The 27,989-nt window shown below is 44.3% G+C and overlaps 1 protein-coding gene across 1 annotated transcript in view; it reads left to right on the top strand.

Annotated features, from left to right (window-relative positions):
• dennd1b (DENN/MADD domain containing 1B) overlaps positions 1 to 27,989 on the top strand; it is a 97,177-nt gene that overhangs the window by 27,732 nt on the left and 41,456 nt on the right. Inside the window, exons 4-9 of the mRNA XM_079267040.1 lie at positions 10,604 to 10,653; positions 11,651 to 11,770; positions 16,800 to 16,869; positions 18,582 to 18,662; positions 23,873 to 23,926; positions 24,467 to 24,577. Coding sequence (XP_079123166.1) covers positions 10,604 to 10,653; positions 11,651 to 11,770; positions 16,800 to 16,869; positions 18,582 to 18,662; positions 23,873 to 23,926; positions 24,467 to 24,577 — 486 coding nt within the window. The remainder of the gene's footprint in view (positions 1 to 10,603; positions 10,654 to 11,650; positions 11,771 to 16,799; positions 16,870 to 18,581; positions 18,663 to 23,872; positions 23,927 to 24,466; positions 24,578 to 27,989) is intronic.

Genomic DNA, 27,989 nt, shown 5'->3' with positions numbered 1-27,989 from the left:
TGTCAAACAAGGCCTCATATGATCTGTATATGTCTTTGCGAATATGTGTGTGTGTGTCTGGGTTGATAGTGTTTTTATTCTTCCTTCTAACCCCTTTCACCTCAGATCCCTGGGGTGTGTTTCAGGGTCCTGCCTATTGGACAGTCTCGCCCCACTAAGCTGGCCTTTGGCTCGGGCACTGAGCTGGACGCCTAAGTACGGCCCTTTTGTTGCTCATGGGTCCTGATTGCGCTGACCTCTGGGCTGGCTTCCTGGGAGAAGAAGGGTGGCGGAGAGGCAAGAGGAGAGTAAGGGGAAGTGTTTTACGCCCCGCTGCTCACATCTCTCCAGCTTCGCCCTGGTGTGTTTTGTTGGTGTAGTAAAGAGCTGCTTTGCACACATGGCCACAGGAAGGGAACAGAGAGTTTAGAATAGGGAACAGGGAGACTGTGTCGTCGTGTGGTCAAACATTGTTCAACCTTGTTTAGTTTCATAATGAAATCTTGAACTCTACATCCATTTGTCAGAGCTCCTTGTTGGGTTTAATGCAAACTGGACTATTGTACTGCTGCGGTGCATTTACTTCATCTATTATATTTGTGTTTGCTGCCAAACACCCTCAGTATTATGGATGCAGTCACAGAGGAAGAAAAGAGTGCATCCACACTCGGAAACAGGTTGTCGCTGTCAAGCAGGAAGCTCGTATTTACGGTATCAGATGCCAGGCTTACCCGAACCACACACTGCAGCTGCCAACAGAGCTATCACACATGCAACGATGTGGCTTAATTGGCGTGCATTTCCCATTAACTACCGGATACATGGCGCTACCAGCAGCCAACAGCCAGAGACGGGGATAGACGCAATGGCTGGACAGAAGGATGGAGAAATGGAGGGGAAGGAGAAGGAGGAAGAGGAGTGTGCAGCGAGGACCTGACCTCCTCTGCTAGATCCCCATGTACATCTGTCAGTGAGACGTCCACAGCCAAATGTTTAGGAGCCAGTGTTGCACTGCTGCCCTCCTGCTGAGCTTCAATGCATACATTTGTGTGTGTGTGTGTGTGTGTGTGAGGGAGAGAGAGACGCCATGTGTTAGAGGCAGCCCCACATCAGGGTTCATACAGTCGAGCTAAGCCCAGTGGGAGCTGAAAGCTTAAAGAAGGAAATCCCCCCCGGCTGCTTGGTACGCACGCACGCACGCACGCACGCACGCACGCACGCACGCGCTCTATCTCTCTCTATCCCTTTCCCTCTCCTCCTGGCACTTCATTAATGAAGCCCATGCTTGTATGTTTGGGGCATATGCAGCTCTCTTGGCCCAACACTACAAATGTGTGTGTGTGTGCGCGTGTGTGTGTGTGTGTGTGTGTGTGTGTGTGTTGGGGAGTGAGACATCTCCCCCTATCACATGGTAATATATTCAGTGGAAGATCTCGGCAGAGGCATAATACTGCCGCTCTCCCCTGTCTTAGCCCATCTGTGATATGTAGAAAGGACATCAGCAGGACAGGTTATTAGCACTGGAATAATGCACACTGTTATTGTTGACGCCATATACTTATTCTCCAAGCAATATGCCCCTTCACCCCGTAACATGAATACATCCGTTGTGGCAAAAAGCTGAAAATAAACGAGTGCGGTGCAATGGACGACACGCTGCCCCAGTGGAATGTTGTGATATTAGAAGTGACTCATTAACAGCTGATAGACGGAGGAAGGAGTTTGGGGCTGGACAGTGGGAGGTTAAGGGGATGATATCCCTCTTGTTAACACAAATTGATGAATTCATATTGCATGTGCATTATAGCCTAAAGAGGAAAAATAATTCCAAGCAACATTTATATACCCTTATTAGACTCGAGCAAGGACAACTCTAAGGGTAAATGCAATGGCTTCTGGGATGTTAATTTAAGGGGGGGGGGGGATGTGAGGTGTTGAGGCCAGCGAAAATGTGTGCTGTTGCGCTTCACAGTAGGGCGAAACTGAGGCCTTTATTTTGTCCTTGTTTTAGGCATCTGTAATGTCCTCAAGGGTCCAGAAGTGCAGATTTGAAAATGAAACATATTTTCAGTTTCTTCTTGTTATCGAGGTGGAACATACACATATGGATATAAGAACACGTATACCTGCCAGGTGTTGGCATGTGCTTGAAGAGGCCAGAAGATCAATCTGCCACCTGCAACACCTCCTGGAGAGGAGCACCGGTAACATGGGACCGTTGTTCACCAAAATAAGCTCCCTTAACACAGACGCTCTGCAGCAGACGGGTCACCGGGAACAGAAACTTGTGGAGGGGAGTAGAAAAAAAAATCCAGGAAGACAAAACTCCCTCTTCCCCCCCCCAATATATCTCCCTCTCCTATCAGCAGAATAAGCAGGGGAGTGAAAATCTCCCCCCCTTCCACCGCCCTCTCTCCAGCAGCTATGTTGCTTTGGTCCGTCTTTGAAGGCCATTCTTATTACTGGCACAGAGCGCAGGTCAGAATGGCAAGCCGGCAGCATACTATTAAAGCCTAATGAAAGGAATCTCTGCAGGGTCCGAGGTCTGCAGCGGCCAGAGGAGTATGTGCCTCTGCCTGTTGTTCTTTTGCTCCTCTCCTCACGGTTCTGCAGGTTTTTTCATTTTCTTTTATTCCATCTCTATATCTGCCTTCCATCTCCCCCCCCCCCGTCTCTGTTTGTGTGTCCGTCTGTGTGTGTCTCTATCAGTCATTTTCTGTCTCCTTTTCTCTCTGACTCCACATGTTTCACGCTACCTTTATCTCCATCATGGACAGGCATTACTCTATTCATTTACCACATTGATCCCCACCAGAGAATTATCTTCATTTAAGCCCTTTGGACAGGAAGGCCAGAGGTCAGGGTCACCGAGAGAAGTCTGATTCAAGAGTTCGTGTCCTGCTCCGGACACAGATATGCCCTGAAATCAGGGATTAAGTTCTGGTTCCAGTTCGTAAATATCCTGTTTTTGTGAACAGCAGTGGCTCTGTTCGGCCATCACTTTATCAATTTCTAGCAGAAGTAGTTATCGCAAGAAAATAATTGCCATTCCTAACATGCACTCTGATAACAAATGTGCATTGTCAAAGTGTGGTTTACGTTGTTATGCATGCCTCTCAGTGGTCCAGCAGTTTGTAGCTATAATATGACTCATGCAGCACTTTCCAGCAACCACTATATACCGGCACATGTTTCTTGGGCTTATTAAATGACGGTATTTTTCAGGAAGATATAGTGGGCTGGTAAACATTATTGGAAGAAGTCGCTCATATAGATTGCTTGATACTTGTAAAGCATTGGATTGTTAAGCGGTAGTCTATAACCTGACAGCAGATGAATCTCTTGTGCCATATTTCTGCGTTAATGCGTGCACACAGTACGGGAGGTCTACAAATCAACAAAGAATTGAGAAATAGGAATCAGCCCGTCGCTTTGTTTGGAACAAAAAGTGATCGTCATGTCACAACAAGTGGTGCCTTTTCTTTAGGATTCACAATGTTGAAATGTTTTTTAAAAGCCCTATTTAAGCATTAAACTGTTACATTAAGCATTAAAGCATTAAACTGCTTTTATATACCTACTGTCTCTCTCTGTGTTTTAACATCTTTGCCTCTGTGTGTGTCTCTCTCGCTCCATCTTTCTTTCTTTCTCATTATAGTATCACATCCAGTAACCTTTATCTGGTGCAGTTTGGAGATCACTGAGGAAACAGGAAGTTGTTCAGGAAGTTTGTGCTTACAGTATATTAGATCACAGACTAACTCGCTCCCCTTCCAGTAAATGTACTGATAATAGTCATCAGTTCATCAGTTATTTGGTGCCAATGTTTCATCAGTTTTGAACCTAGTTTTAATACACCAGTCTACCCAATCAAGGTTTCATACCATCATGCATTTTATTCTGCATTATTTATTTATTTCCCCCTCTCTCTAAAACCAAGGCTCAGCTGTCCTTGTGCCTTTACACATTGCAAATGAATGCATATCCATGCAAATTCCTAAAAAAGAAAGGCTGAAAATTTGAATATTTAGCTTAAAGCTGCACCCAGGTCGACCCTGCCAGTCGGCATTTGAAAGCAGTGTGTGTCTGTTTGAATACTGAGGATCTCTCTTTGTCATGTTCGCCAGAGGGGCTGGGTGAGCGAACCAGCACCGGCAGGATGGGCAGAGATCGGCTGGGTAGCTGCACACAGACAGACTAATTGGGAAAAGGGGGGCGAGAGGGGGGACGAGGGGTGTTGGTAAGGGTGAGGAAAAGGTGGGGTATGCGGGGAGAGGGGAATCTAAGATGACGACAGGGGGTTTAGGAGGGAGGTGAAAGAGGACAGAGAGTGGGGGATGCAGGGAACGAGAGAGAAGGGAAGGAAGAGAGGAGGTGATGAAGAGGGCACGAGAGCGTGCGGGAGGAAGAGGTGAAGGAAGGGTGAGTGGAGACACTGTGGTTTCCAGCGCTGATGTGTTAGTAGCCCTGCTGACTGTGTCATTATACTGTTGAAGTGCTGGCTGGATAACCAGGGTCCCTGCCTGCTGCAAACCACTGTAGCCTTAAAACTCCATCATATGTCTGACACGTATGTAAAAGACAGCTTTGCACACGCCAGTTTTCTTGCCGTTATTAAATATAGTCAAACAGAAACTGGTCTCTATCAACTTTTACCCGAAGCATACCGGTACTCTTGATTTCAACAGATCCGCCATTAGTTGGTCTCATAGTCTCATATACAAGAATAGTTTGAGAAAAATATCCTGTGAGGTGTGACGTTATTAATGTGAACTATTGTGTTTAGCTGCCCAATTGCAATATGGAGTTGCCGTTACAGTATAAAGTGGTAATGTTGTGAGCAGGAACCAGATGTTGATCTATTTCACAGATTGTAGTTTGTGTAACAAGGTGTGTCACTTTTGGCATTCCCAAAACACAAGTACGTTTTGTACAGTTCAACGACTGTGTCGCTGAAGCTAAACATACATTCTGTAGATATTCCAAGGACATCTTGTGGTCTTCCTCAGTGGATGGCGTGTGCTCAGTTGATGCTGTTCAGGGATTCCGAAGTGCAAAAGCATCCTGGCTTTCACCCAAAATGTTGCTGAATGGGTAATTAGTTTGACCACGGGACGTCGTCCTCGTTAAGTTTTCGCAGCCTAGGCGAGTTATCTGACAACACAAACTTTTAACCTTAGATAACTTTGAACTGCAGAAGTACACATATCGATTTCTGAGTATTTGATGGTAGTACTTTCCAAGGCTTCCATGAAGGACCAGCTGTGGTTCACCAGATTTCACCCTGAGGGTCACCAGTTTGAATCATGAGTGAATGTAAAATGCTCTCGCCTTACACTTCTAATATTTTAAGCAGTGACATTAATGATGTCACAGACAGTGAGTTAAACCAGTTTACATGGCTGGTGAGGGGCCGTTAACCTCTTGAAAGAACAAAATAATTCGGAGCTGGTTGGGGTCCCCGGTCCTTTGATGACTTGGACACATTAGCTGACCATGTGTGAAACACTGCTCCAGAGCGCGCCATAGTTCACAGTTATAGTCTCGCAGAGATGTGCAGATGTGATCGTTTTTTTTGGTGTTTAAATGGCTTTTAACTTCCGTGGCAGCTTTAATTGATTTCTATTTATTTCCATGTGGTACGAAAACTCATCTTGAGTTCGGTAATCCATCAGTGAACATCTTGCCTGCATTATTTTGAGTTATGTTATATTTGTGTGGTAATGCAGCGCAGACTTTTCAAATCAGTCGTGCAGTTGCATTACCAGGAAATAATAAATATAACTTAAACAAAAAAATAAAAGCGGGCACACTGTTCACTGTGATGGATTATACAGTAAAAACACACATTCAGAAATCTAAAGCAGCACAGCTTTAAAAACAGCTGACTGTAATGTAAAGTACATGTGAATTTTAGTAATAGGCTAACACATGCAAGAACACTGATATAGTCCCTTTTTAAAGTCTGCTTCTAATATAGGTTTACCAGTGGTACGTTTACAAATTTGCCGGCCTCTATTCCTCTTAAAACTACACCCTGTGCGGAGGGCCCTGGGGGCCCGGCTGCCCTGAACTAGGTTGAGTTACACTGGGTAGCTCGTGAGATTGATCTGGCTGCAGTAGCCAGGGGAATAAAAAGCAGGGCAGGGGCTTAAAGTCTGAGTCCCCCCAGGGAGGAGTCCTCGCTGCATGGGGAGAGGGGCATGAACTGCGCTGCTCGTCTCTCCCTCCCTCCCTCCACTTTTTCCCCTCCCTCCTTCTGCTGTTGTGTCCGGAATACCTCCTCCATCACTCCTTCTTTAAGACCTTCAGTCGTGTCTGCCGTGCTCCTTTGCATTTTTTGCTGCCTCACAGTTTTATTATTTTCAGCATTTTATTTGATTCCCTTTTACTCCATCGTCATTCCTTCCCTCCTCGCAGCCGCATCTCAACCACACTCCTCTGCCTCTCCTCTATATTTGCGAGCATATGGGGGAAAAAATGAGCGTTGCTCATGAAGTTCACACCCAAAATGAAACACCGTGGCTGAGTTTAGCATTTAATCCATTGATAATGAACTGGTTAACATCATTCCATCCACTTGATGTGCTTTTAAAAGCTGGTTTTTCCCCATTTTTTAAGTGAGCGGTCAAGAAGGGGAGGTGCATGCAAAGAGCCACACAGAGTATGAGCCCCCTCCAGTACCCACTATATGCCTCAACCATATATAGCTCACCTCAATTACTCTGAAAATAATTAGGGTAGAGCGGGAATTAAAGGGAAGTTGAGGCCTATTTTTTTGAGAGTAGAAAAACAAGATTGTCGCCCTGTGCTGCAAAGTTTGTGTTGCTCTTCCCTGCTGCACCGTGCTATCCTGCAGGGGTGCGCTGCAAAGCTGCACAGTGCTGTTGTGGTGCAGTGATAGCACGAGCGTCCGCTGGGGGAACCCAGATATTCTGTCTCACTGAGTGATACCCCTGTCTCCACTCACGATAAACAGTACACACACACACACACACACACCGCTGTCTGCCATGCCCAGCCTAGCAGCAGATTCCTCCTCACCCCCCCCCCCACCCCCCTCACAAATATATTAGCTGCCTCTTTTTCTTTTGTCTTGGGAAAATGGCAAGCAGTGTGTGTGTGTGGTGGAGATGGTTGGGGGTTACTGTACTAAGAATCTGTGGAGGAACCCCCCCCCCCCCCCCCACTTTGTGCCATTCCTGTTTCGATATATCCCCACGGTATAAAGCCCAGTCATGGACAGAGGGAAGTAGAGAGAGAGCTACAGATGCAAAGATGTGTTCTCAGTTGTACAGGTAAGAAGAAAACAGACTGACAGATGAGCAAAAGAAAGATTATGAGTTGCACATTGCATACAAGCTGTCGATTTGGTTAAAAAACTGAAAGGGAATGTTGGAACAGGAACACCGTTGAGCTCAGAAGGCCGATTCAGCCAAAACATATTTTCTCACTTACCAGCGATATGTAGCCATGCAGATGGTTTTTGGTGTTATTCGCCCAGGTTTTGAGATATATGTTGTTTTTAATGTTTTGAGATATTCACATCTCTTGACATATGGAACTACTTTCTACCGGAGAAATAGACCAAATGAAAACTTTTTGACGGTGAAGTCTGCAGATTATCCAGAGTAATGGAGACACTCATTCCCAATTCTGCGAGCGCCACAATTTAAAGTCTGTTTAACTACATTCTAGTGGCTGTCTCAAAGCCTAAGACCCAAACTGTCTGCATGGTGATACCACTAAGTGAGAAAATGTTTCTCGTAACTCGGGTGAACTGATCCTTTAACACTGTTGGTGCATTTGAGTTTTTTTTACAGAGATTTTCAGCCAAAGCATTTGCTGGTATACACGTTTCTGGTGATTTTCTATATAGAAATGATAATACTCCTCGGGATTGAATAACCAGGCCCCATCCCTCCGTCAGAAAAGAACAGTTGTTACATATGTATGTATGTATTTTAAAGCTGTCTATTAATCAGAAAGGTCACCCAGAAATGTCCTGGTTCTAGTCTCCAAATGTGCGATTTTTCTTTGTCTTTGTGAGAAAACATTTTTTATGAAATCAACTCCTCTGATGAATTGTGATGGGTGTTTTGGTGCCTCCATGCCGGCAACGGCCTGTTTTCAGGTCCGTCCGTCCGTCCAATCTCGTGAACGTGTTATCTCAGGAATGCCTGAAGGGAATTTCTTCAAACTTGGCCTAACATCCACTTTCACTCAAGGTTATACTGATAAGAATTTGGTGGTCAAAGGTCACTGTGACCTCACACAGCTCAGGAATGTATATGCTAAATATGAAAATTCCACACACAACTTCACCATGACTGGTTGGCGGAGGCATACAAATGTGAGGCGGTAATTCTAGTTGCCCTTTGACATTTTGCAAAGAAAAACGTATTGATGAAAAGAGATAATAATTCGTCGTTTTTTTTTGATAATGATTTGATAAGCTGCAGCCCTAAAATATCTATTGCTGTAAATTGGTAGAGAAAGAAGAGGGTAGGTCTTCAGTGGTTTCAGACACAGAAACAGCCATCTATTTAATGGCTAAAGACAGCAGATTAAACATGTCTATGGACTGTAAGGCATCGGTATACCTGAGGCACACAGACTGTATATGTATATGGTGCTGAGAGAGAGAGCGAGAGAGAGAGAGCGAGCATGTCTGCTGTCACATCATACACACATAAAAACGCATCACTTCCCCTAGTCCTGTATGAGATCAGAGTCTCTTCAGCCCCAAGACTGTCACTCAAACAGAGACAACTGATGTGGGCGGGGCTGTGACAACTCTCAAATCTGGCAAGTCAAATGTTTTTATTTGCAGGGAAAGCGAGTGTGTGTGTCTGTTTGGGTTTGTGAGCCATATGCAGTGCGCCAGGGAGGGCTCTCTGGAACATATTGGTGTGCGTACAGAGTGGTTAATAATAGTAGCAGGCGCATACAGCGATGGCAGCTCTGATGTGTGTGACAGTTTTACAGCCGCACATGCCAAGACACAGTCACACACATGTACACACACACACACACACGCTCCCACAGCAGAGACGGAGACCTCCTCTGCCACCGAGCCCTCCGTCTTTGTTGAGTTCTCAATTTTATCACAGATCCTGATAAGTAAAAACAACCACTTCCCGCCCCTCCCGTACGCTCCATATGTGGACACACACACAAACCAAGCCACCCAGCCACACCCACAAACCTACACAAACGCGTACAAATGTACATGCTTAAGCACCCTCTCACGTTGAATGCATAAACTCCTTGAAGCAGGCAGGCACTCGCATACACTCAAATTCACGCACACACACACACACACACACTCTCGCATACCCTCATCTCCCCTTCTGTCATATCTCATTGTTGCTTGCTTGTCTGCGGTGATGATCGTGTTGTGCTGGGATGGCAGCTTTAAGTTTTGATAAGGGGGGGGGGGGAGGGAATCAGTGACTGCACCCCACAGCGAGGTCTTAGCGACGGTAGGCAGCAGCAGCAGAAGACACCCAACCTGTCGTGCCGATCGGTCTCTGGGGGAGGCACAGAGAGAGATGGTGGGATGGCTACATCACTCTCAGCTCGGACGTCTCCAATCACAAAGAAGAGACAGACCGTGGGCTCGGTGGCCGAGCTTGGCAGGCAAACAGAGAGAGAGAGAGAGAGAGAGAGACCGCAAGAGAGGCCAGAGTGTAGCAGACAGCCACCCAGTCCTAAGGATTAGTCTGTGGGGTTGGCAGAGCCTGGCCAGGAACACAGAGAGAGAGAGAGGGAGGGAGAGAGAGAGAGGTAGCCGAGAGACAGACGGCCAAAAGGACCTGATGCCTGGTGCCCACTCTGGGCCAGGTTAGCAGACAGAGCGACAGACAGAGCGGGGACCTGGTTGCTCTGTGGCTGTGTGGCTGTGTGGCTGGTCTGGAGTGGCTCACCCATATGGTGCTCCGCTCTGTTCCTGCTCCCTGTCTAAATCCATATGCTGCTGGTGGAAAAGATGCCCCCCCCTCCCCTCCCCTCCCACCTCGCTTCAAGAGCATGCACCCTCCCCACGCTCCCCCCCCGCCCAACCCACAAGGGAGGTGTTGGGAGGTAAAGCCCTGAAGGCTTGTACCCCCCCCCCCTCCTACCTCTTAACCCCTCAGAGCTGCTTAGCCCATTGTCACTACAATCTGCCACCATCGCCTTGGTGTTGCGTGTCCCCTCGCTCTCTTTCTCTCTCTCTTTCCTTCTCTCTCTCCCTTCATCTTTTCATCTCCCTTGGCCACCTGATAATCAATGAACTTATTAACTGCTAATTATTCAAGCTGTGGATCGAGGATCCTTCCCCATCCTCGGGAAAAACAAGGGAACCTTCCCACTCTGTTCTGCCAAATGAAGTGGGTTATATTGCCCATTCATTTGGATTAAGTGCATTTAGGCTGCAGTGTTTGGGATGTCAAGACTTTGTCAGATTGCTATCAGCGGCATTTAACATTAATCCTTATTTTGTTCAGCCAATTGATAGCATCCACTTCGTGGAGGCCCAAGAGAATTTCACATTGAAATAGGCAGTTATTATTTGTTTTCCCTGTGATGTGTGTTTCTCTAAAAAGGTGTGTGTGTGTGTCTCTCTGTTCCGGTTTCTCAGGAGGTCCTTCAGACGATACCAAAGTTCTGCTTTCCCTTTGACGTGGAAAGGTACGGTTCCTCTCCCTTTCAGCTCCCCCGTTGTTTTAGCGCTGCAGCGCACTTTCACCTCCTTCACACAACGCACACACCCATATGTACACCTAGCTTTCCTCTCACTACAGAAACACATATGCATTTGAGAACAGGAAATGAGATGATGTGTGTTTTGTGCATCACACCATTGCGTTACAGTGAGATTACCATCATTCCTAGGTGCAGTCGCGTGATGATTTACTAACCTTTTACTAAGTGGAATGATTTTGTCAGCGTGATTGCATGTAGCCTCTCTGGTCTCTGCATACAATCTGCATTGACTGTACCTGCAGACAAAACAGCTGTTGGCAAAATGTCCCCAAATGTAAATGGTGTGATGAGGACACACTATATTAATGATAATGATGACAACTACAAGTTCCATAAATGATGATGCCTATGAGGTCATCAATGAGCTGCCCACTTGATGTTTTGTGAACAGTAGCGTGTTTATAAGCACGTGTGCGTGTGTGTGTGAAAGAGTCCTGAGACCCCTAAGGAGGTGTGTTTTCTTCTACCTTACATAAGTTTGATCGGACCAGCAGCTTTTTTGAAAAAGTAGCGTCCTCTATATTTTGAGGCTGGAAAATGACATGTTAAAATTCACATGGTAAAGACAGAGTGGAAGGGGGGGGGGGGGATGTACAGTATTTTACTGAAGCTGAGCTGCTGCCATCTAGTGGAGTAGGGATGTACAGAGCTTCTCTCTAATTTCAAAAAACTTTTCACGTTTCTCAAGCCATAATGGAAATATGTGACATCAGATCTGGACATTGACTGGAGATTTATCTCACGGTGAGATTCCTCATCCAGCCGGAGCAAATTGTGTTTTTCTCTCTTGTATTTTAAATGTATATGATTTTATAGGTGTACTGCACCCTATTGTATTCAGTTGATTGTTAAGTCGTTATGTGGTTTTGGCCATTGTGAGTGAGTGAGTGTGTGTGTGTGTTTCCCCTTTGTCCGGCCTCAGGGTTTCCCAGAATCAGTTGGGGCAGAATTTCACCTTTGTGCTGACGGACATCGACAGCAAACAGAGGTTTGGTTTCTGTCGACTCACTCAAGGCTGCCGGGTCTGCATATGTCTGCTCAGGTAACACATACGCATACACACTGACACACGCAAATATTCACACTAAATCCTGTAATGCTTTTAATACTTCAAGGTACATATAATTATTTTATATTTGTTCAAAACCATGTTGTTCTAATGAAATGAATCTTACTGCACTCTGTATCAAACACTTTGTACATTTTAATAGAATCCAGCTCCCATAAATTACACAAATGTCAAAAGAGCGACAACCGGATGTAGTATAAGTTATGCTGCACATCACAAATCCAAACATATAAAAGTCAGCCTTCCACATTTTACTCTCTGAATCAGAATCAAGAAAATGTGTGAAAATGACTTTTTCAAACACCATTGCTTTTATTTATTCGTTCAAATAACCAAGACTTGGTCTTTTTTTGCCCCTTTTGGATCTCAGTCTCAGAACAGTTTTTTTAATATCTGCATTTATTTCTCAAGTCGGATGAAAAAAAATGAATTTACCAGATCTTAGAAGTGAGCACAGATTTTATTTAGAAAGTATTTCCATTCATTCTCACTCTTCACACTGAGCTGCACTATGCCAGAATAACAAATTTATATTCTCATCTGCCCACACAAATATGTTAGTGATGTGGCTATAATTATCCAAAAGTTTAGCAGTTTTTGATATTTCATAGGTGGATTCATCTTATCACAGTGTACATAATTTAGGATACCAAACCCAGGAAAATAGCATTTTCTTTGCATAATTACTCTCCAAGAAAGGCTATTATCATTTAATTCCCATGTAATTGCATGTTGACACTATGTTTTTACAGATGTAATTACCTTACCATCACAAAGAAGGAGCGCTCCAGTGTTAATCTCAGTGGACAGGCTCATGTGCTTTAGAATAAACTGAGGAAAATATACAAATAAATCCATATTTAGTGAATGTTTAACAAACAACAAACTGGAAAAAGAGCACAAAGCCTTTTCTTTTTCTCTGTTGGTGTAAAACAGCACTCCTGTAAGTGCTGCTCTCGCGTGTGTGTGTGTGTGTGTGTGTGTGTGTGTGTGCGCGTGCATGCTATGGGTATGTGTGGCTGTTGATGGACAGTCGTGGGCTTGTCGCTGCCCTGATGAGCTGCTGTGAAGAACAGTGTCCCTCCTCCCCACACCACCCACTCTTCTCGGCCAGCTTCCATGCCCTTTGTTTTTCTTTTCTCTCGCTCTCTCTTCCTCTCTCTGTCTCTCTCTCTCCCTCCCTCTTTTCTCCTCGTTATTCGGCTACTGCCACAGTGCGACAGCAAAGACGCTTGGCCCATAATTATGCATGAAGCTTCACTGCCAATTAGCAGAGGTTCCCCTGTCCCTCTCGCTGAGTTAGACATGCTAATTCATTTGACATATGATGTATAAAATTCATTATGCATTTTGAGTAGTTTGCATGGCTTGCTTCATTTTTAATAAGACAACGTATAGAAATTTTTTTGTTGTTTTTTTGGACGTTAATTTAAAATTGTTTGTTTGCTCCCCAGTTACGTTTGTCTTTATATTTTTGTCTTCTTATTAAGTGTCTTTATTTTAAAGCATAAAAACATTTAAGATTTGAGAAATGTTTAAATTAAAATTCGTTGGGTGAAGATTTATTTCTGTTTATTAGTCATTAAACTGTTTTTAATTCTGCCATGCAAGACAGTGTTACGGAAAGGACAGCAGACTAGTTTGTCTTCAGAGAAAATGATTTCCAAAGAAGAACAGAAAAAAATACAGATCCTGTAAATGATTTACCTCAAAGAATATGAAAGTGTAAAGCAGTTAGTTTTCTTTTTTATTTCATCTATAATTTCCCCTGGATATAGGATAAAAGTAAAAATAACAGTTTGCGTCTCTGTGAATGTTGAAGTGCAGGGACCGTAAAATTGTCACCTCTCCTTACAGGAGGAAGTGCCTTAATGAGTAGGACAGTTTTATGTGGATAGCCCTTTGTAGTCTCAGTGCTGAAGCCGTGGCCGTGCTCCCTACAGAACGAAACGAGGAACAACACAAACTAGATCATTTAACGTGTTCTGTTTTAATACTGTTATTCCTCCATCTTCTCTCATTCTTCGTCCCTCACATTTGACAGATTTTCTTTTACACGTGAGTTATTCGGAGAAGAAAAAAATGTGGATCTGTGTTTAACGGCTGAGGCTTAAGGATACATTTTAGGGACTGCGTTGCTCCAGTTTGTGGTCACTTAGTGATTCGCCGGAGGACACTTCCTTCCCTGTGCTTAACCCTTAACCCGAGAAAGTAAAGGTGCAATGAAGTCTTCCACTGAGCCGTCTGCAAAGTGTAAGATGACTTACGATTACAGGTACCTGTGCATTAAAGGAGATTTAAGACTCATCGAAGGAACAGGAATACGTGTCGTGTTTAGCACCCAACAGGTACTTTATGGCAGCAAAAAGGGCTGATCTAAGTACTCCAACATAAAGAGTTAATCAAACGCCTTAACTACTGACGTGTAGAGTTAAAACTAATCGTTATGATTTTGTGAATAGTTTGTTATTTCACTCTGTATTGTCTTCATGGCTGCATACGATGCTTGTGGCAACTCATTTCTTTGTGAAAGCTTATTCCAGCTGTGTGTCCAGTGTCCATAATGGCATAATTGTAAGTTCCCAAAGGCACCTCCATGTCCCTGTCTTCTGTCAGATATCTCCGTACTGTTAGGTAGTCTGAGCCCTGGATGAAGAGCATGACGGGCTGTGAGTGGACCGCAGATTAACTGGTTCAGTCTTTGAGTACATGGCACTTTGAGAAGACATGTGTTTAAAATGGCAGGAGAGATTGTGGGGCCTCCACACACTGAGCACTGCTGTGATGGATGCCTCTCTCTCTCTCTCTCGCTCTCTCTCTCTCTCTCTCTCTCTCTCTCTATCAGAGGATTTTCGGAGCACAAACAGATCTGAGCAATGAACTGTGATGAGTAGGAGTATCTCTCTAAGCTTTCCAAACTTTAACTTTGCATTATCAGAGTGGGCAGAGCAGGGGGTGAGATATAAGTAGAACAAAACAATACATCTCTAAGTTATATTCATTGTATTGCATTTTAATAAAGCATGAAAAGACATTACTTATTGCAGGAAGATGTTGATCATTTGTGCTTGGCTGCCTTCACCAGCGATCATGCGTTTTCCTCTAAAACAAAGGATTTACAGCACCTTGGTGTAGGAGTGTAATGACTGTGAGATCTGTGAGGCCTGACTGCTTCCCTGACAGCAAGACTCCTATTTACATCCCCTTCAACTGAAGAATGAAGGGTTAATGTCCAGAAGCCTGGCTTTTTAAACACACACATACAGGAGGCAGATAATACAACGGCTCTGCCCTCCCCCGTTAAGTCATTTTATCAACTGAACTGTTTGTGTAATTGCTAAATGTAAACTGACCCTATATGCAGATATTTGTGTTGTCTTGGCAGAAATAGGTCTTCAAGCTTGATATCCGGTCAGCACGTGAATTAACATACGCATGTTTGAATTTAGGCTCTCCTGCGAATGTGACCTGATTGCATTAAATCTCTACACAGACGTCAACATGTTGGCATGTTAAGAGGCTGATTGTTTCAGGCTAATGGTCACTCGGCCTCTCTGATTGGTGCGCTCGGCTGCACTTCTCCGGGAACCTGGCCTGTCATTGGCCCCTCGCGGATTTAGCGATATGAAAATTTGCATTAGGTTCACTTCATTGTTTTCTTGTTGTCTGTTAATTCCAGTCTACAGAGCAGCCGGTGACCCATGCCCTGGAAACTCCTCAGTCTCCAGCCAATTGCATAAGCAGGACTTCACTGGCTTATAAACTCGCACGCAGTCAAAGCTTCACTCTGCCACATGTATAATCTATTATAACTAAGAAACTGCAGATGTAAGCTCTTTGGCAGATTTTTAACTTGACTGAAGTGATTGTCTTAATGACTTGTATTGTCCACCGGTTTCACTTATTGACATTAAGAAATACTCGCTGAGATTGGTGAGCAAATAAGAATCCACTTTTGATTGATTGGCTAATTTTGCCACTCATTTATTTTCCAACCGTGCATCCAGGCAAGTTAATGAAGCATTTATGGGAGTTTCTGTTTATTTCATCGTAATGCTAAGAAGTCCTTATCTGGAATCATTATTCATGCAGTGTTCAAAACTGCATGTTAAAAACCCCAAACTAAATAAAAATTCAATACATTGACGGGACACCGTGTTTTTATTGTTATTGATTGCATAACATTAAATGAACTGAGCCCTCTTTTATGCCAAGAGAAAATGTTGGCCATCTTCCATCTAGAAAGCAAGTCGACTTGGCCAAGAATATGTCAACTTTGTAAAGAAAGCCACGCTGCAGATGCTTTTAGCTTATGGTGGGTGTGCTCAGACATTAGCTTTAACACAAACACTGCAGCATAAATTATTTTGAGTGTGTTAATGAAATAGTGTATTTAACATTAATTGCATAAGGAAAAGATTTCTTTTTTTAATGTGAAGGGCATAAGAAGAAACACAGAGAGGGGCAGAAGGAGGAGGAGGAGGGGGGGGGGTTGCATCTGTGAGCAGCATGCTTGTAAACCTTAGCATCCCTCCACATCACACGAAAGCTGTGGTGTTTTTTTTTATTGAAGAATGTTTTTTCCTGCCCTCCCTATTGGCTCAGCATCCTTAGCATGCGGAGGGCCGTGGATGTCGAAGAATGTCATTGTACGGACTAGATAGCGTCTCATTTCTTCCCATTGTAAGAAAGACTTTATGCTTTGGAGTAGCTGGGAACACGATCCCTGATCAATGTCCTGAGTGCATTTGATCCAAAAACAATGGGTCACTAACAATAACACAGTCATAAAGCAGCTTATACATTAAAAACTCAGTGCTGTTTCAATATGTTACTGTCCAGCAGATGGTGAAATTATTTATCTACATTGTGATGGGCAAAGAAAGAGGACACAAATCATTTTCAGGAGACTAAATCTTTTTGTTCAGTTTGTTTATTGTAGAAGATGATAAAGTGAATGAAAACATTGTCATTAATACATTTGTCTCTCTGACTCTTTCAGTTATCTACCATGGTTTGAAATCTACTACAAGTTGCTAAATACTCTGGCAGACTACCTAACAAAACAACAGGTAATCATCTCCTCGGGAGGTATTTACAATTGTACGTGTATGTATGTTGCAGGGTAAGTACATGAGAAATAAGACATGGTGGTTTGATTTGACTGGGAAACAAGCACAGTTTCATGTTTTTGAAAGTGTACTGTGGTGAAATATTTTTCCTCCATGTTCTTCTTCTGCATGTTCTCTTTTGCGTGCAAGTTTTGTTCGCCGTCTTGGGCTCCACTTGGCGCCTGTTGTTAGCAGCAACAATGTTGACATTTCACAGACCAAACGCTGATCTGACACTGGAAGTTATTCCTGATGATTTACTGGAAAACAAATCGTTAACAAAAACACACATACACAAATATACACAATGCTCGCACTTCACAAAAGTCTTTTCCCCTGACTATTCACTGCATTGTACGAGCAAAGGGAGGGGAAATGTAAAATATTCAACAAACTGGGGAGATGTGCGGCGTCTAGCACAGAGGGTGTAGGTGATGTTCCCATGTTGAGACTGAAGTGAGAAGAAGAAGAGGAGAGAGGGAGGGAGGGAGGGAGGGAGGCAGAGCAAGGGAGAGATGCAGAGCGCTTTGGGACCGCTTTCAATTGTCATGTAGTCGCTGCTACTTCCTACATCCTTCGAGAGCAATGATCAGGAAAGAGAGGCCTGCGAAAGCAGACAATCACAAACCATTCAACATATACTCACATTAATGTGATTGAGAGGCGGGATAGTCAAATATAGAGAGAGCCAGACGAGTAGAATAGACCAGTTTGTGTGTGTGTGTGTGTGAGGAGGAGAGAGACGGAAAGATTGGTGGAAATCCTGGGTGACTGAAGTGTTAGTGTGCATGATTTGGTTTCTATTTACCCCGCTGTCCGTTCCGGGCGAGAGGGAGATGTTGACAGACGAGGGAAGACAGAAGAGCGATGAGGGTTTAAGGCGAGGGGTAAATGAACTGTTTCCCCAGGCCGTGTTGCTGACCATGCGTGTGAGCATTGAGCCTCTCATGACAGGAGGCTGTTCGATTGCACACACCCTAACACAACCCCCTCCCTCCCACCCTGCTCCTTCTCTTACTGTATATCGCCGCCCATTCCTCTCGAGTTGCTATTTCCTTCTGGCTCGCGCATACATATACACTCATGTCCTCAAACAAGCCACGGTTCGAAAGCCAAAACTAAGTTCCCCGAGAGGGCGAACAGAAAAAGAATCTAAAACAAAGAACAAAGCGCCGTCGCTGTGTTCACGGCAGTTAGTTGCAAACTGTTGTTTTTTCACTTCTCCAGCCAGAGGCCTGAGTGTAAATACTAATCTTGTCGCAGAGCTCATAAATGCTGGGAGAATAATCTCTCGGCCTGTTTCTGTGGTCAAGCTAGCGCTCTCTGACGGCTTCTTAAAGACCCTGCCTTTGGAGCGGGGACCCCTGTTTAATTACTGACAGCCCGCTCTTGGCCGTAAATCAACGCTGCCGGATAATAAGCATCTGCAGCCCCTACACTCAGCCGTCTTTTAACCTCACCATTGCTCGTTAAACATGCGTCAGTCGGAAGTTTTGGAGCCCTTCAGGCCTCGCTGCAGGATTGCCCTCTGGTCTGCACCAGCGCCTGTCCCAGCGCCGTTGTTAAGATTGACACATAACATCGTGACATCAGCAAAACAAGTAAATAAAATTCATGTGTCCCATGTTTTTATGTGTTTTCTTTTTTTTCTTTTGTTTGTTTCTCTCCCCCAGGAAAATGACTTGAATGACATGCTGAATTCTCTCTATGATCTGCCTGTGCCAAAGCCCTTCACGCCAGTCAACCTGAGTGTGGTAGGTATAGATCTCATATTCCCCCTTATCAGAGGCAAGACAGCTGAGAGTCGAGCTAGAAGGAGGGAAAGGGGGACAGGTTACTGCAGTAGTGTGTTGCAGCAGGAAGGAGACTGTAGAAAGGAAGAGGAGACGTTGGCTAAAGAAGTCAAAAGTAGAGCGAGAGACACGAAAGACAACCGAGGCAATAGGAAAAAAGGTGGGGACAAAGGGAGGAATAATGAGAAATACAATGAAATTGACACAAAGACGAGAGGAGGAGACAAAGATGGCATAAAAACTGACTGAAAGAAAATAGGGCAGACAGGCAGAAACAGGGAGAGATGGAGAAAACAGGTTGAAATGGACGAGCTAAATGAGGGAACAACAGAGCAGACAGAGAGGGGAGAGCAGGAGGAGGTTAAGATACTCTGTAGGAACAGAGAGAGACACAGAGGGCTCCGGACTGACACTGTTTGGAAACAAGAAGTGGCGCTAACAGGTTTTTGTGTGATAAGCCAGAGCCGCACATGTTTAAACCGGACGGGTCCTTTCACAACTCGTCATGTCTCCTGCTTATCAAAAACTGAAATGGCTTAACGAGCCCGGGTCCCTCAAAGTCAGCCAGTGTTAGTGTTACCTCTGACACAATCTCTCCTTGTGCGTTTCCAGCGCCGACATAAAACACTCACTCTTGAGCAGAGTTCGCTCACATAAGCCTGGACTATATAGGGGCTCTGCTTAAACGCGTAATGTTTTGTTCACTAATATCTTTAGTTTCGAGTTGCTTAGACTCCGCACAGTAATGGGATCAAAAGAATTTCAGCGTTAGCTTTTGTCCGTGAGGACCTCTGCTCCTTCTTTTGGACCAATTAAAAAAAAAAAAAAAGCAACTCTGGGTCTTTTCTGTGGCGTCTCAGAAGGATACACATCTAATGACACAGATGACTCCACAACATAACAAGACTTTTATGAGATAATCAATATATCTATATGAAGGTTAACGAGGCCAATTAATATTCCTTGTGATTTTTTTTTTCTGTTTTTATCAGCTGTATATGAACAGTGTGTGAACAAAATCTTTCCATCTGCATCTCGGAGCTTCATTGGAAGAGAAGCCCCGGAGAACAGAGGTGAAGGCTCCATGTCTTTTCTGGAGGAGCCACTAGTTTGATATTTAATTGATGAAGCCGAATTATTCCCTTAAAGAAGTGTTTTTTTGTTTTATCATGGCAGCCAAGAAGAAGGATCATTGTCCCCTTTCATGTGTGAACCCTGTTTTGTTCTCTATCTCCCTCTCTCATTGTGCAAGAATGAGCAGTTGTATATTGCCACTGGGCAAGTACTGAGAGATGGGCGAAGCAAGGAGCCGGTGAGTGGAGGGGAATGAGTGAACGGCAGAAACGGGAGGAGGGAAGGAGGCTGCTGTGAAATATGAAACCGCTGCTGTACTAATCGCATGGGAGCAACGGCTTTCCAATTTGGCCAAATAAGCTGCGCTATCTTTTTTAAATGTAACAAAAACAAACTATCCTGGGCCTTGGTGTATGTTTCTTCTTCTCTGGAAAACAATCAAACTTTGTAAATGATTCATGCCATTCCACACTGCTATATTCTCTCTCTGAATATCAAAAGTTTTTTCCCCTCTTTATGTTTAAAGCAAAGGCAATTGTGCTCAAAAAGTCTCCTTGATGCCTTTCCAGTTAACCCACTTTCAATGTTTTTATACAAACATGTCTTCGAAAGAAAAAGAAAAATGCAGATAAGCAAGCAAACAGCCAATGAAAGCCCGGGTTGTGTTGAGGAGCATGGCTTGTGATTATCACAGTGCCATGAAATGGTCGGCCAACAGGGAAACATTATTTAGCGCACAGAGCACAGGAAAAGAGAGACGGAGAAATTTACAGTGTACTTTAGTAACTATGTATGCTTATGGAGGGTTGTTCCGTGCCTCAGATGTATTGTCTCGAGTCCCTGATCTTTGATTGCAATTTTATTTGTTCAGTTACAATTGTTTTTTTTGTTTCATTTCCATTATTCCATTATTATTGTATATGAACAAGCTTCCCTTCCCACATACAGCATTGTTCATAAAGATATCTAAGATTGTCGGCGGTGGAGCATTCAGCTCAATGTAAAGTGAAAAATGGCAAAGCAGGTTATGAATGAGGTGGAAGCAGAACTCCGCTCATCTGTACCTTCATTGTATACCAATGTAAGAGTGAGAGTTAATTAACCAGGTGTGATAGGAATAACAGTCATTCAAATGTAATCTATTGTCTTCGTTTCATTATTTTACAAAAACTAAGAAGTTCTTTAAGTGCCACTGGAAAGTGAAAATTCAGTGGGAGCTCCAAAAAGGAGGTGAAGATAAGTGAGGTTTACTGTGAAACGTTTGACTTCATTCAAGTGTAAATCATTTAAAAGTTGTGCACAAGCGTTTCTGTATCAGTTGCTATGTATTTGTGTTTCATAAAGTTGCCAGGAAAAATGTTGGCATGGTACGTTTCTGCAAACCACTGATATGATGAATGTCTACGTTTTCTCCATCAGGTCAAAGCAAGCGACATGGTGCAACGAGCAACGCGCAGAGCAAGTGACGTAGTGTTAAGCGACCGTTATTGAAAGTCGCGTAGTATAATTCTGAGGATAACAAGTGACAAAGTCCACTAAGGCCGGGCAGGAGTGATGATGGATGGGTCAAACAAACACAAGACTTTCACCCCTTTTCACCTCTGTTCGTGTCCCTTGTGAAACCAAAAGCTAATGACATGGCGCCCTCGAAATAGTCTCAGTTCAGTCACATTAAGGCACCAAAACTTTTAGGTTTGGGGAAACAACACTGTTTGGGTTAAATAATCCTTTTTTTTGCGAACGAAGCCTCAAGAGTGTGTTGCTGAGACAGAGAAAGGTCTCAAACGAAGTTCATTTTCTCTCAATTAGTCTGTCTGGAAAATGCCATTACTGAACGGTCTCTGCCTGAACCTAACCAAGCGTTTCACTACGTTAACCACGAGTCAGTGAGCGTTTCTGTAAGCGTGATACGAGGCTGATATATGATATTAGATAAACATATTTAGGAAATCGTATTTTGGTTCAGAAACGTCAACTTTAAATTCATCTGTTGGTTTGCAGAAGCGTACAATGGCAACATTTATTATGACTGTGAGATAGAAGATGGCTGCAGTTACTGGTGTAGTAGCATTAAATCACAGTAAGCGAATAGCTGCAATGCTAACTTCTGCTTCGTACAGTATAAACACAAACAAACCACCAGCGTTCAACGCATCAAAATTCAGCAACATACAGTAGCTGTCATTAGAATAATGACATAATAATTCCCTTTTGCTCATCCTTCCAGCGCAGAAACACCTGGTAGTGTTGTTTCTGTCTTGCTACAGAACAACAGGTTGGCTTCTGTTTGAAATGTTTAATCTGCCAAAAATTCATATTTTTAACATCAAATGCACTTGTGTGTTTAATGTTTGCATGTAGCCTGCTGCTGTTGAAAACAGGAAACAGTGGAAGAGGGCATCTGCTCTAGTATAACAAATGCTTTCCTTGCATATGTTTTCCTCTTTTCTCTTTCACGGCCATGTAAACAATTATGTTTTGTTGTAGATACTCTGTTACGGTGTAGTGGTAGCGGTCCATAATATGCAATTCAAACATTTAAAGAAACTCCCTTGCCATAAAGAAGGGGGGGGGGGGGTGTAGGAGCTGCTTATGCTCAAAAACATTATCATTGCCCATAAAAAAACCCTCAAAAGGCAAAGAATGTTTGCTGCATGTTCATCTCCTCTCAGCTGACTACAACAATCGTCCTCTGGGAATATGACTCTTGTTTACTCGTGATAATGATTTTCACATTTTTCCTACTTAATGCACTTTGAGGTGAAACATTTTAGTTTGTTTTACATGAAACCGAATGGGCCGATGTCAACTGCAGGCAAAGTTATGTGCTGTCATTGCTTTTTCTTCATGGTTACAGTCTGTCAATGTTTTCTCAAACACTGTCACTTAAGACGAATAAGCATCATTCTGTAATCCTCATGGTAATGTTGTTATAAATCCCCCAATGAATAAATCATCTTGAGAAATTGTGTAGGTCGCCAGAAACAAAACTGACCAGCAGCACTTTATATTAATAATTGTGCTCACGAAACATTATAGTTCCTGGACATTGTTGAATGAGTTAGCGAACAATGTCATGACCTATAGGGTTAACCCAGCATTGCTCAAAATAGCACAGAATCAAGTCCAATTGTCACGACCCTGCTCAGTACATTAAGCTAATATTCTTCCATTGTTGTGGGTTTTTTAAACTCCAGATCTTTACTGTCCGACTGTGACGGGCTTTCACATCGTTCCTTCTTGGTGGTGATGCTTACGGTGGGGTTGCTGGTTCTGAATGACTTATGTTTGCATACTCTTAACTGTATTGTTTGTTATGTAATGCCTTAAGCCCATACAAGACATTATTCGTTCGATGATTTTCATCACAAATAAATGAAATAGTGGTCACAAGTTTAAACACTGAGAAGTCTTAGAAGATTAAACACATTTTAACATTTTAAATTCTGTGCAAGTATCTACTGTAGGCGCTATATTTACATGATTTACATTTACAATTTAAGCGCCTACCTGCAACAGATGGTAGAGTGAAGGCTTTGAGAAACGCAGGTGTAATAAGCATACAGGAGAGTGTGTGTGAGGAACACAACGGTGTGTTTCAGTTGATGCTTTGTCTACCTGTCTCCAAACACCACCTCTCTCAGGCCCCTTTTATCTGAGCACTGAACCTGCCCTGCTCTCTCAAAGTGAGACAGGCAGCCCTGTGATCCTCTAAACAACCTGTGTGTGAGTGTCTCTGTGTGGATGCACATGTGCACATATTGTTGTCTGTGTGTGTTGGTGCTCCCCAAGCCTTTTTAATGCTTAAATAAAGACTCAGTTTTCCACCGGAGACATCACCCCAGTCTGTGTCTATGGGGAGCTGAGCTGCTATTGAGCTTTCTCTGTTCTGCAGGCCTGATAAAAGCGTTGCCACAGTTCAGACACCAGCTCAGCAATTCATATAGACAGAGCTGAAGATGAGCCATAAATCATAGAACAAAGTGAACGGCCTCCCCCCCCCCCCCCCCCTATTCCCCTCATTCTTTTCTGTGTGAGTGGTATGCTTCACTGGTGACCTTCTCTCTTCTTTCTCCTGCATGTTTGTGTTTTCGCAGCACTCCTACTTCATCGCCCCGGATATCAATGGACTGCCAACCATCCCTGAGAGCGTAAGTATTCATGGGAAAAGAAAAGGAGTTGAAGAGAGGTGTTTTCTTCTGGAAACATCTTCGCCTCCAATCGTTTTTTAATCAAATACACCTGTCACCTTTTGAAATCATTGCATCATCCTTTTGTTTCAGTTGTATCTCGTGTGGTGCTTGTACTTTTAATGTCGTAGTTCAGTGATCGTCGTGGGTATTAGAGGATTCAAATTAAACACACAATCGTTTTTTTTTAAAAACATTTTGTATTTAAATTGTAGCTCAAGCACGGAGCAGCCACAGTCTTTATGCGTTATCAATCTGACAAATTCAAGCAACATTGATTGACGCTTTTTCAAACATTACTATATACTTTATTTCTCCAACATTTCGCTGCAAAAAAACATGTGCAGAGATAGAAGTCCAGGTTCTTTTTCAGCCAGTACTGTATGCATCTCTTTTTTAGCACACTCTGGCGCTCTCACCGTCTGTAGCATTGACACGTTACTGTAAACAAGGACAGTTTGTTATGAACCTGCACATCCCTCTCTTGCTGTCTATCTCCAGAGGAACCTGACGGAGTACTTTGTGGCTGTGGATGTCAACAACATGCTCCAGCTCTACGCCAGTATGCTGCATGAACGGCGCATCATCATTACCTCAACCAAGCTTAGCACTGTGAGTCCATTCCTTCCAAGTCATTCTCTCAAGCTGCAGTCAGTTATCAGCTCTGCCCTGTCAGGCACAAGGTTAGGAAGCAAATACTGCAACTACTTGAAGGACGAGTTTCCGAAACATTGCATTCGAGTTGAGGGGAAACTTTCAGTCCTAAAATGTCATGTTTCGTAATGTAGGATTCATGTTGGCTATCTCACTTTGTTTGTCTAATTTGCAGTCATGGAGAGTCACGGTTGCTATTTTTGGCTTCTTTACAAATTCAGCAACCGATGTGCCCTCTTAAAAAGAAGTATATAGCTCTCATGTTTCCGAGATTGAACATGATTCTCTTCATCAATAATCCAGCAGGATATCAAACCCTAATTAATACGATGAGAATATTTATCTGACATGGCTACGCTACTTGTACAGATCTGCCCCCCCCCCCTTTGCCCGGGTGTCTATCACCACGCTCACTATCACCACTATCACCACGCTCTGACAAGCTGGGAAGTCCACACTAAAGCTGGATTATATCTGACTGTTTGTCTTAAAGCTGCAACATATTAACGGCCAAAGAGCCTTAAATTATCCGTTATTACATGTCTTAACCCTCTCACATAATTTAAAGTCCCTTCTTTCTGTCTGTATGAGGGAGGAGATCTCTCTGTGTCTTTCTTCCTCCCTCCGGTCCTCATTCCAACCTCCCCCCCCCCCCCCCCCCCCTGTTATCTATGTGGCTGATGAGGCAGAGCCAAATGTTTATGACAGATGAGATGGGAGAGGGAAGTGATGTCATCCAAGTCCTCTCTGTATCTGTAGTGTAGCTGGTCCTGCCTTGGTATCTCCAAGGCTGGAGAACACTGAACAGCCGGAGGGGCCTGTGGCTGGTGATGGGTGCTGGAGGGATCGGTACCCAAGGTCTCCCATAGGATCTACACTCAGAAAGAGCTGTAAAGAATGACCCAGCCCTCAGAGAATATCACCCGTCTCTCCCCTCAGCTCCTCAGACCAGCAGCACTGCGCTCGGGGTCTAGGTTGCACACTGTGCTGTGACACCAGGGTTACACCATGTAAATGATCAGACTCAAGGGTGAAGCTGTTTTTCTTTTTAGCAGGAAGAGTGGGTGGAGGCGATATTTGTCTGTGATTTATAGTTTTCTGCAGCTCTGAGACTAATCTTGGCATGTTTTTTTTTTCCACAAATTTATGTCGACAGGATTTTTTAAGAGCTTCCACGTCAGACCTTTACCCCCGTAAACCTTTTTTTATCCTCCGCAATCCTTCATGCACTCATCTGTCTGTCCATCCATCTTCCTCAGGGAGAGGTGTTTTGGTTTGGTAGCGATACATGTCAGGCACTGCATTACAAAGGTATTTTCACATCTCCACTGGGATTACTAGCAGGACTGATGTTATTACTGCTCCTGTGATGCGTTATTTTTTGCTGTTGGGTGGAATGACCTCCTAGTTCTGCCATGATTCTGTAGGCCAGATATCTAAGTGCTCTATACATGCTTAGGTGCAAAAAGCCCAGCTCATTATCTACACCACTGCCTTGTGATCAAATATCTGAAGATGGGGAAATATATAATTAACGTCACAGTTTGTCAAAATGTTTGTGAAAGTGAGTGTTAGCGGTCACTGAATCGACGCGTAATGTTTCTCTAGTCTGCTTGCCACAGATAGAGGATGTATGAGAGAAGGTATTGTTAGTAACATCGTTAGTACCATCCAGCTGCTTTTCACCACCTCCGCCTGTCCAGCCTCTCAGCCAAGCAAAGAGAAAGTGGAAAGCGAGAGAGAAAGACACACAAAGCTATTCTGCATTTATTCTGCCTGCTCTAGGTGCTGCCTGTGTTAAAGCCCCCCGGTGAACCCAGTGTGTCAGTCTGCCGGTACATGGCCGGCGCGTCTCGCAAGCAGCCAACAGCAAAGGAATAAATCATGATCTTACAACAATGCGTCAGTTGACTTATTGCTGTTTCGTGACCGGAGGTGAATGGTACCACTGTTTTAAAAGGCTGGTCGGCGGTGGCGCTGGGGCGGAAGCCAGCCGAGCGTGCAGCCTTGTCATAGGGCCGTATAATAGGGCTGCATCGGTCCTTCCTCTAACTAGTCAGTTGGGAGGACCCCCACCACCATCGCCCCACCACCCTCCGTGTCTTTCATCTGCCGAGGCCCCCCAGCTCTCGAGCCCAGCCTCTGCCCTGCCTATCGCCCAAACTCACACAGCCCGGCCCCTGCACCGGCTGACAGCAGCCCTCTCATCAGCCTGTCAGGCCTATGCTAACAAGGAACTATCCATCCACCATGCCCTAGAGTGCCAGCTGTCTCTCTGTTTCCTGCCTTTTCCTCTGTTCTTCTTCTCCTCTCGTTCCATGACTTCTCTCCGTCTCTTTGCTTTCTCTCTATCTGAGTTATTCTTCCTCGCTGACATTATTATTTTCTGTCCACCTGTCTCTCACTCACCCTGGCTACGCCTCTCTTTCTCTCTGCCTTTGCCTCCCTCTTCCTGGGTGTCTTAATGCGTCTCTCTGTTGTGGGGCATCTGCAGAACATCGGGACATCCTTCTCCTCGATAGACTTATCTCAGGCCCATGCCATGTGTCTGACTTGTGCCACTGTGTGCGTGTGCATGTGCATGCTGTGGGTGTTTGTGTCTCTTTGGCATGCATCTGTTTGTGTGTCTTCTGCGCTCACAGGTGTTTGTACCTTATGTCTTGTGTCGAGTCGCTGGCTGTGTGTGCATGTGTGGGAGGCCTGGCGTTAGCCGTTACCTGTGTCGTCCCGTGTGCCCTCTCTCTCTCTCCCTGTGCCACCTACTTGTTTGTGGCACACCTGCGTTGTGCCCGGCCTGACACCGGCATTTGTCAACAGAGGGAGAAGCAGAGTGCGCGTAATTGGTGACTTACTTTGTGCAGGGGAGGGGAGGGGAGGGGGGGAAGGCTAACACAGTGGTAAACCAACAGGAGAAAGGAGGGAGAGGTAGCAAATGGACAGAAGGCAGCAGGATGAGAGGAGGAAAACGGAATAAGGAATGAAGAAACGGGAATGGAAATGAGGCTGGGAAAGGAGAAGAGAGGATTGAATTTGGAGAGTGCGTAGGGACGGAGTTGGAAGGAAAGGCTAGTGGAGGGGAAATGAGTGTTTGAGGCTGGTGTGAAGAGGTCAAGAGCGACTCTGTTGATACCATTCCTCCTGTCAAATTGAATTACATTGCCTGCAGCAGCAGCTATTTGTCTCACACTCTGCGCTCACTGTAATTTAACATGTGCGAGAGATTCCCTCATCTTAAGAGTATCTAAGCAGAGGGAGCGAGCGCTGTTATGTCCTCAGTCCAGTAAAATCTCCATAACACTGCCGTTTAATATGAAAAATATGCGAAAGAGGTGTATCTCGGCCCCCACGGTAGCAGTTTCTCCATATTCTG

This window comes from Melanostigma gelatinosum, assembly GCF_949748355.1.
Source record: "Melanostigma gelatinosum genome assembly, chromosome: 4".
NCBI classification, from domain to species: domain Eukaryota; kingdom Metazoa; phylum Chordata; class Actinopteri; order Perciformes; family Zoarcidae; genus Melanostigma; species Melanostigma gelatinosum.
This window is presented reverse-complemented; position numbering and strand designations above follow the sequence as displayed.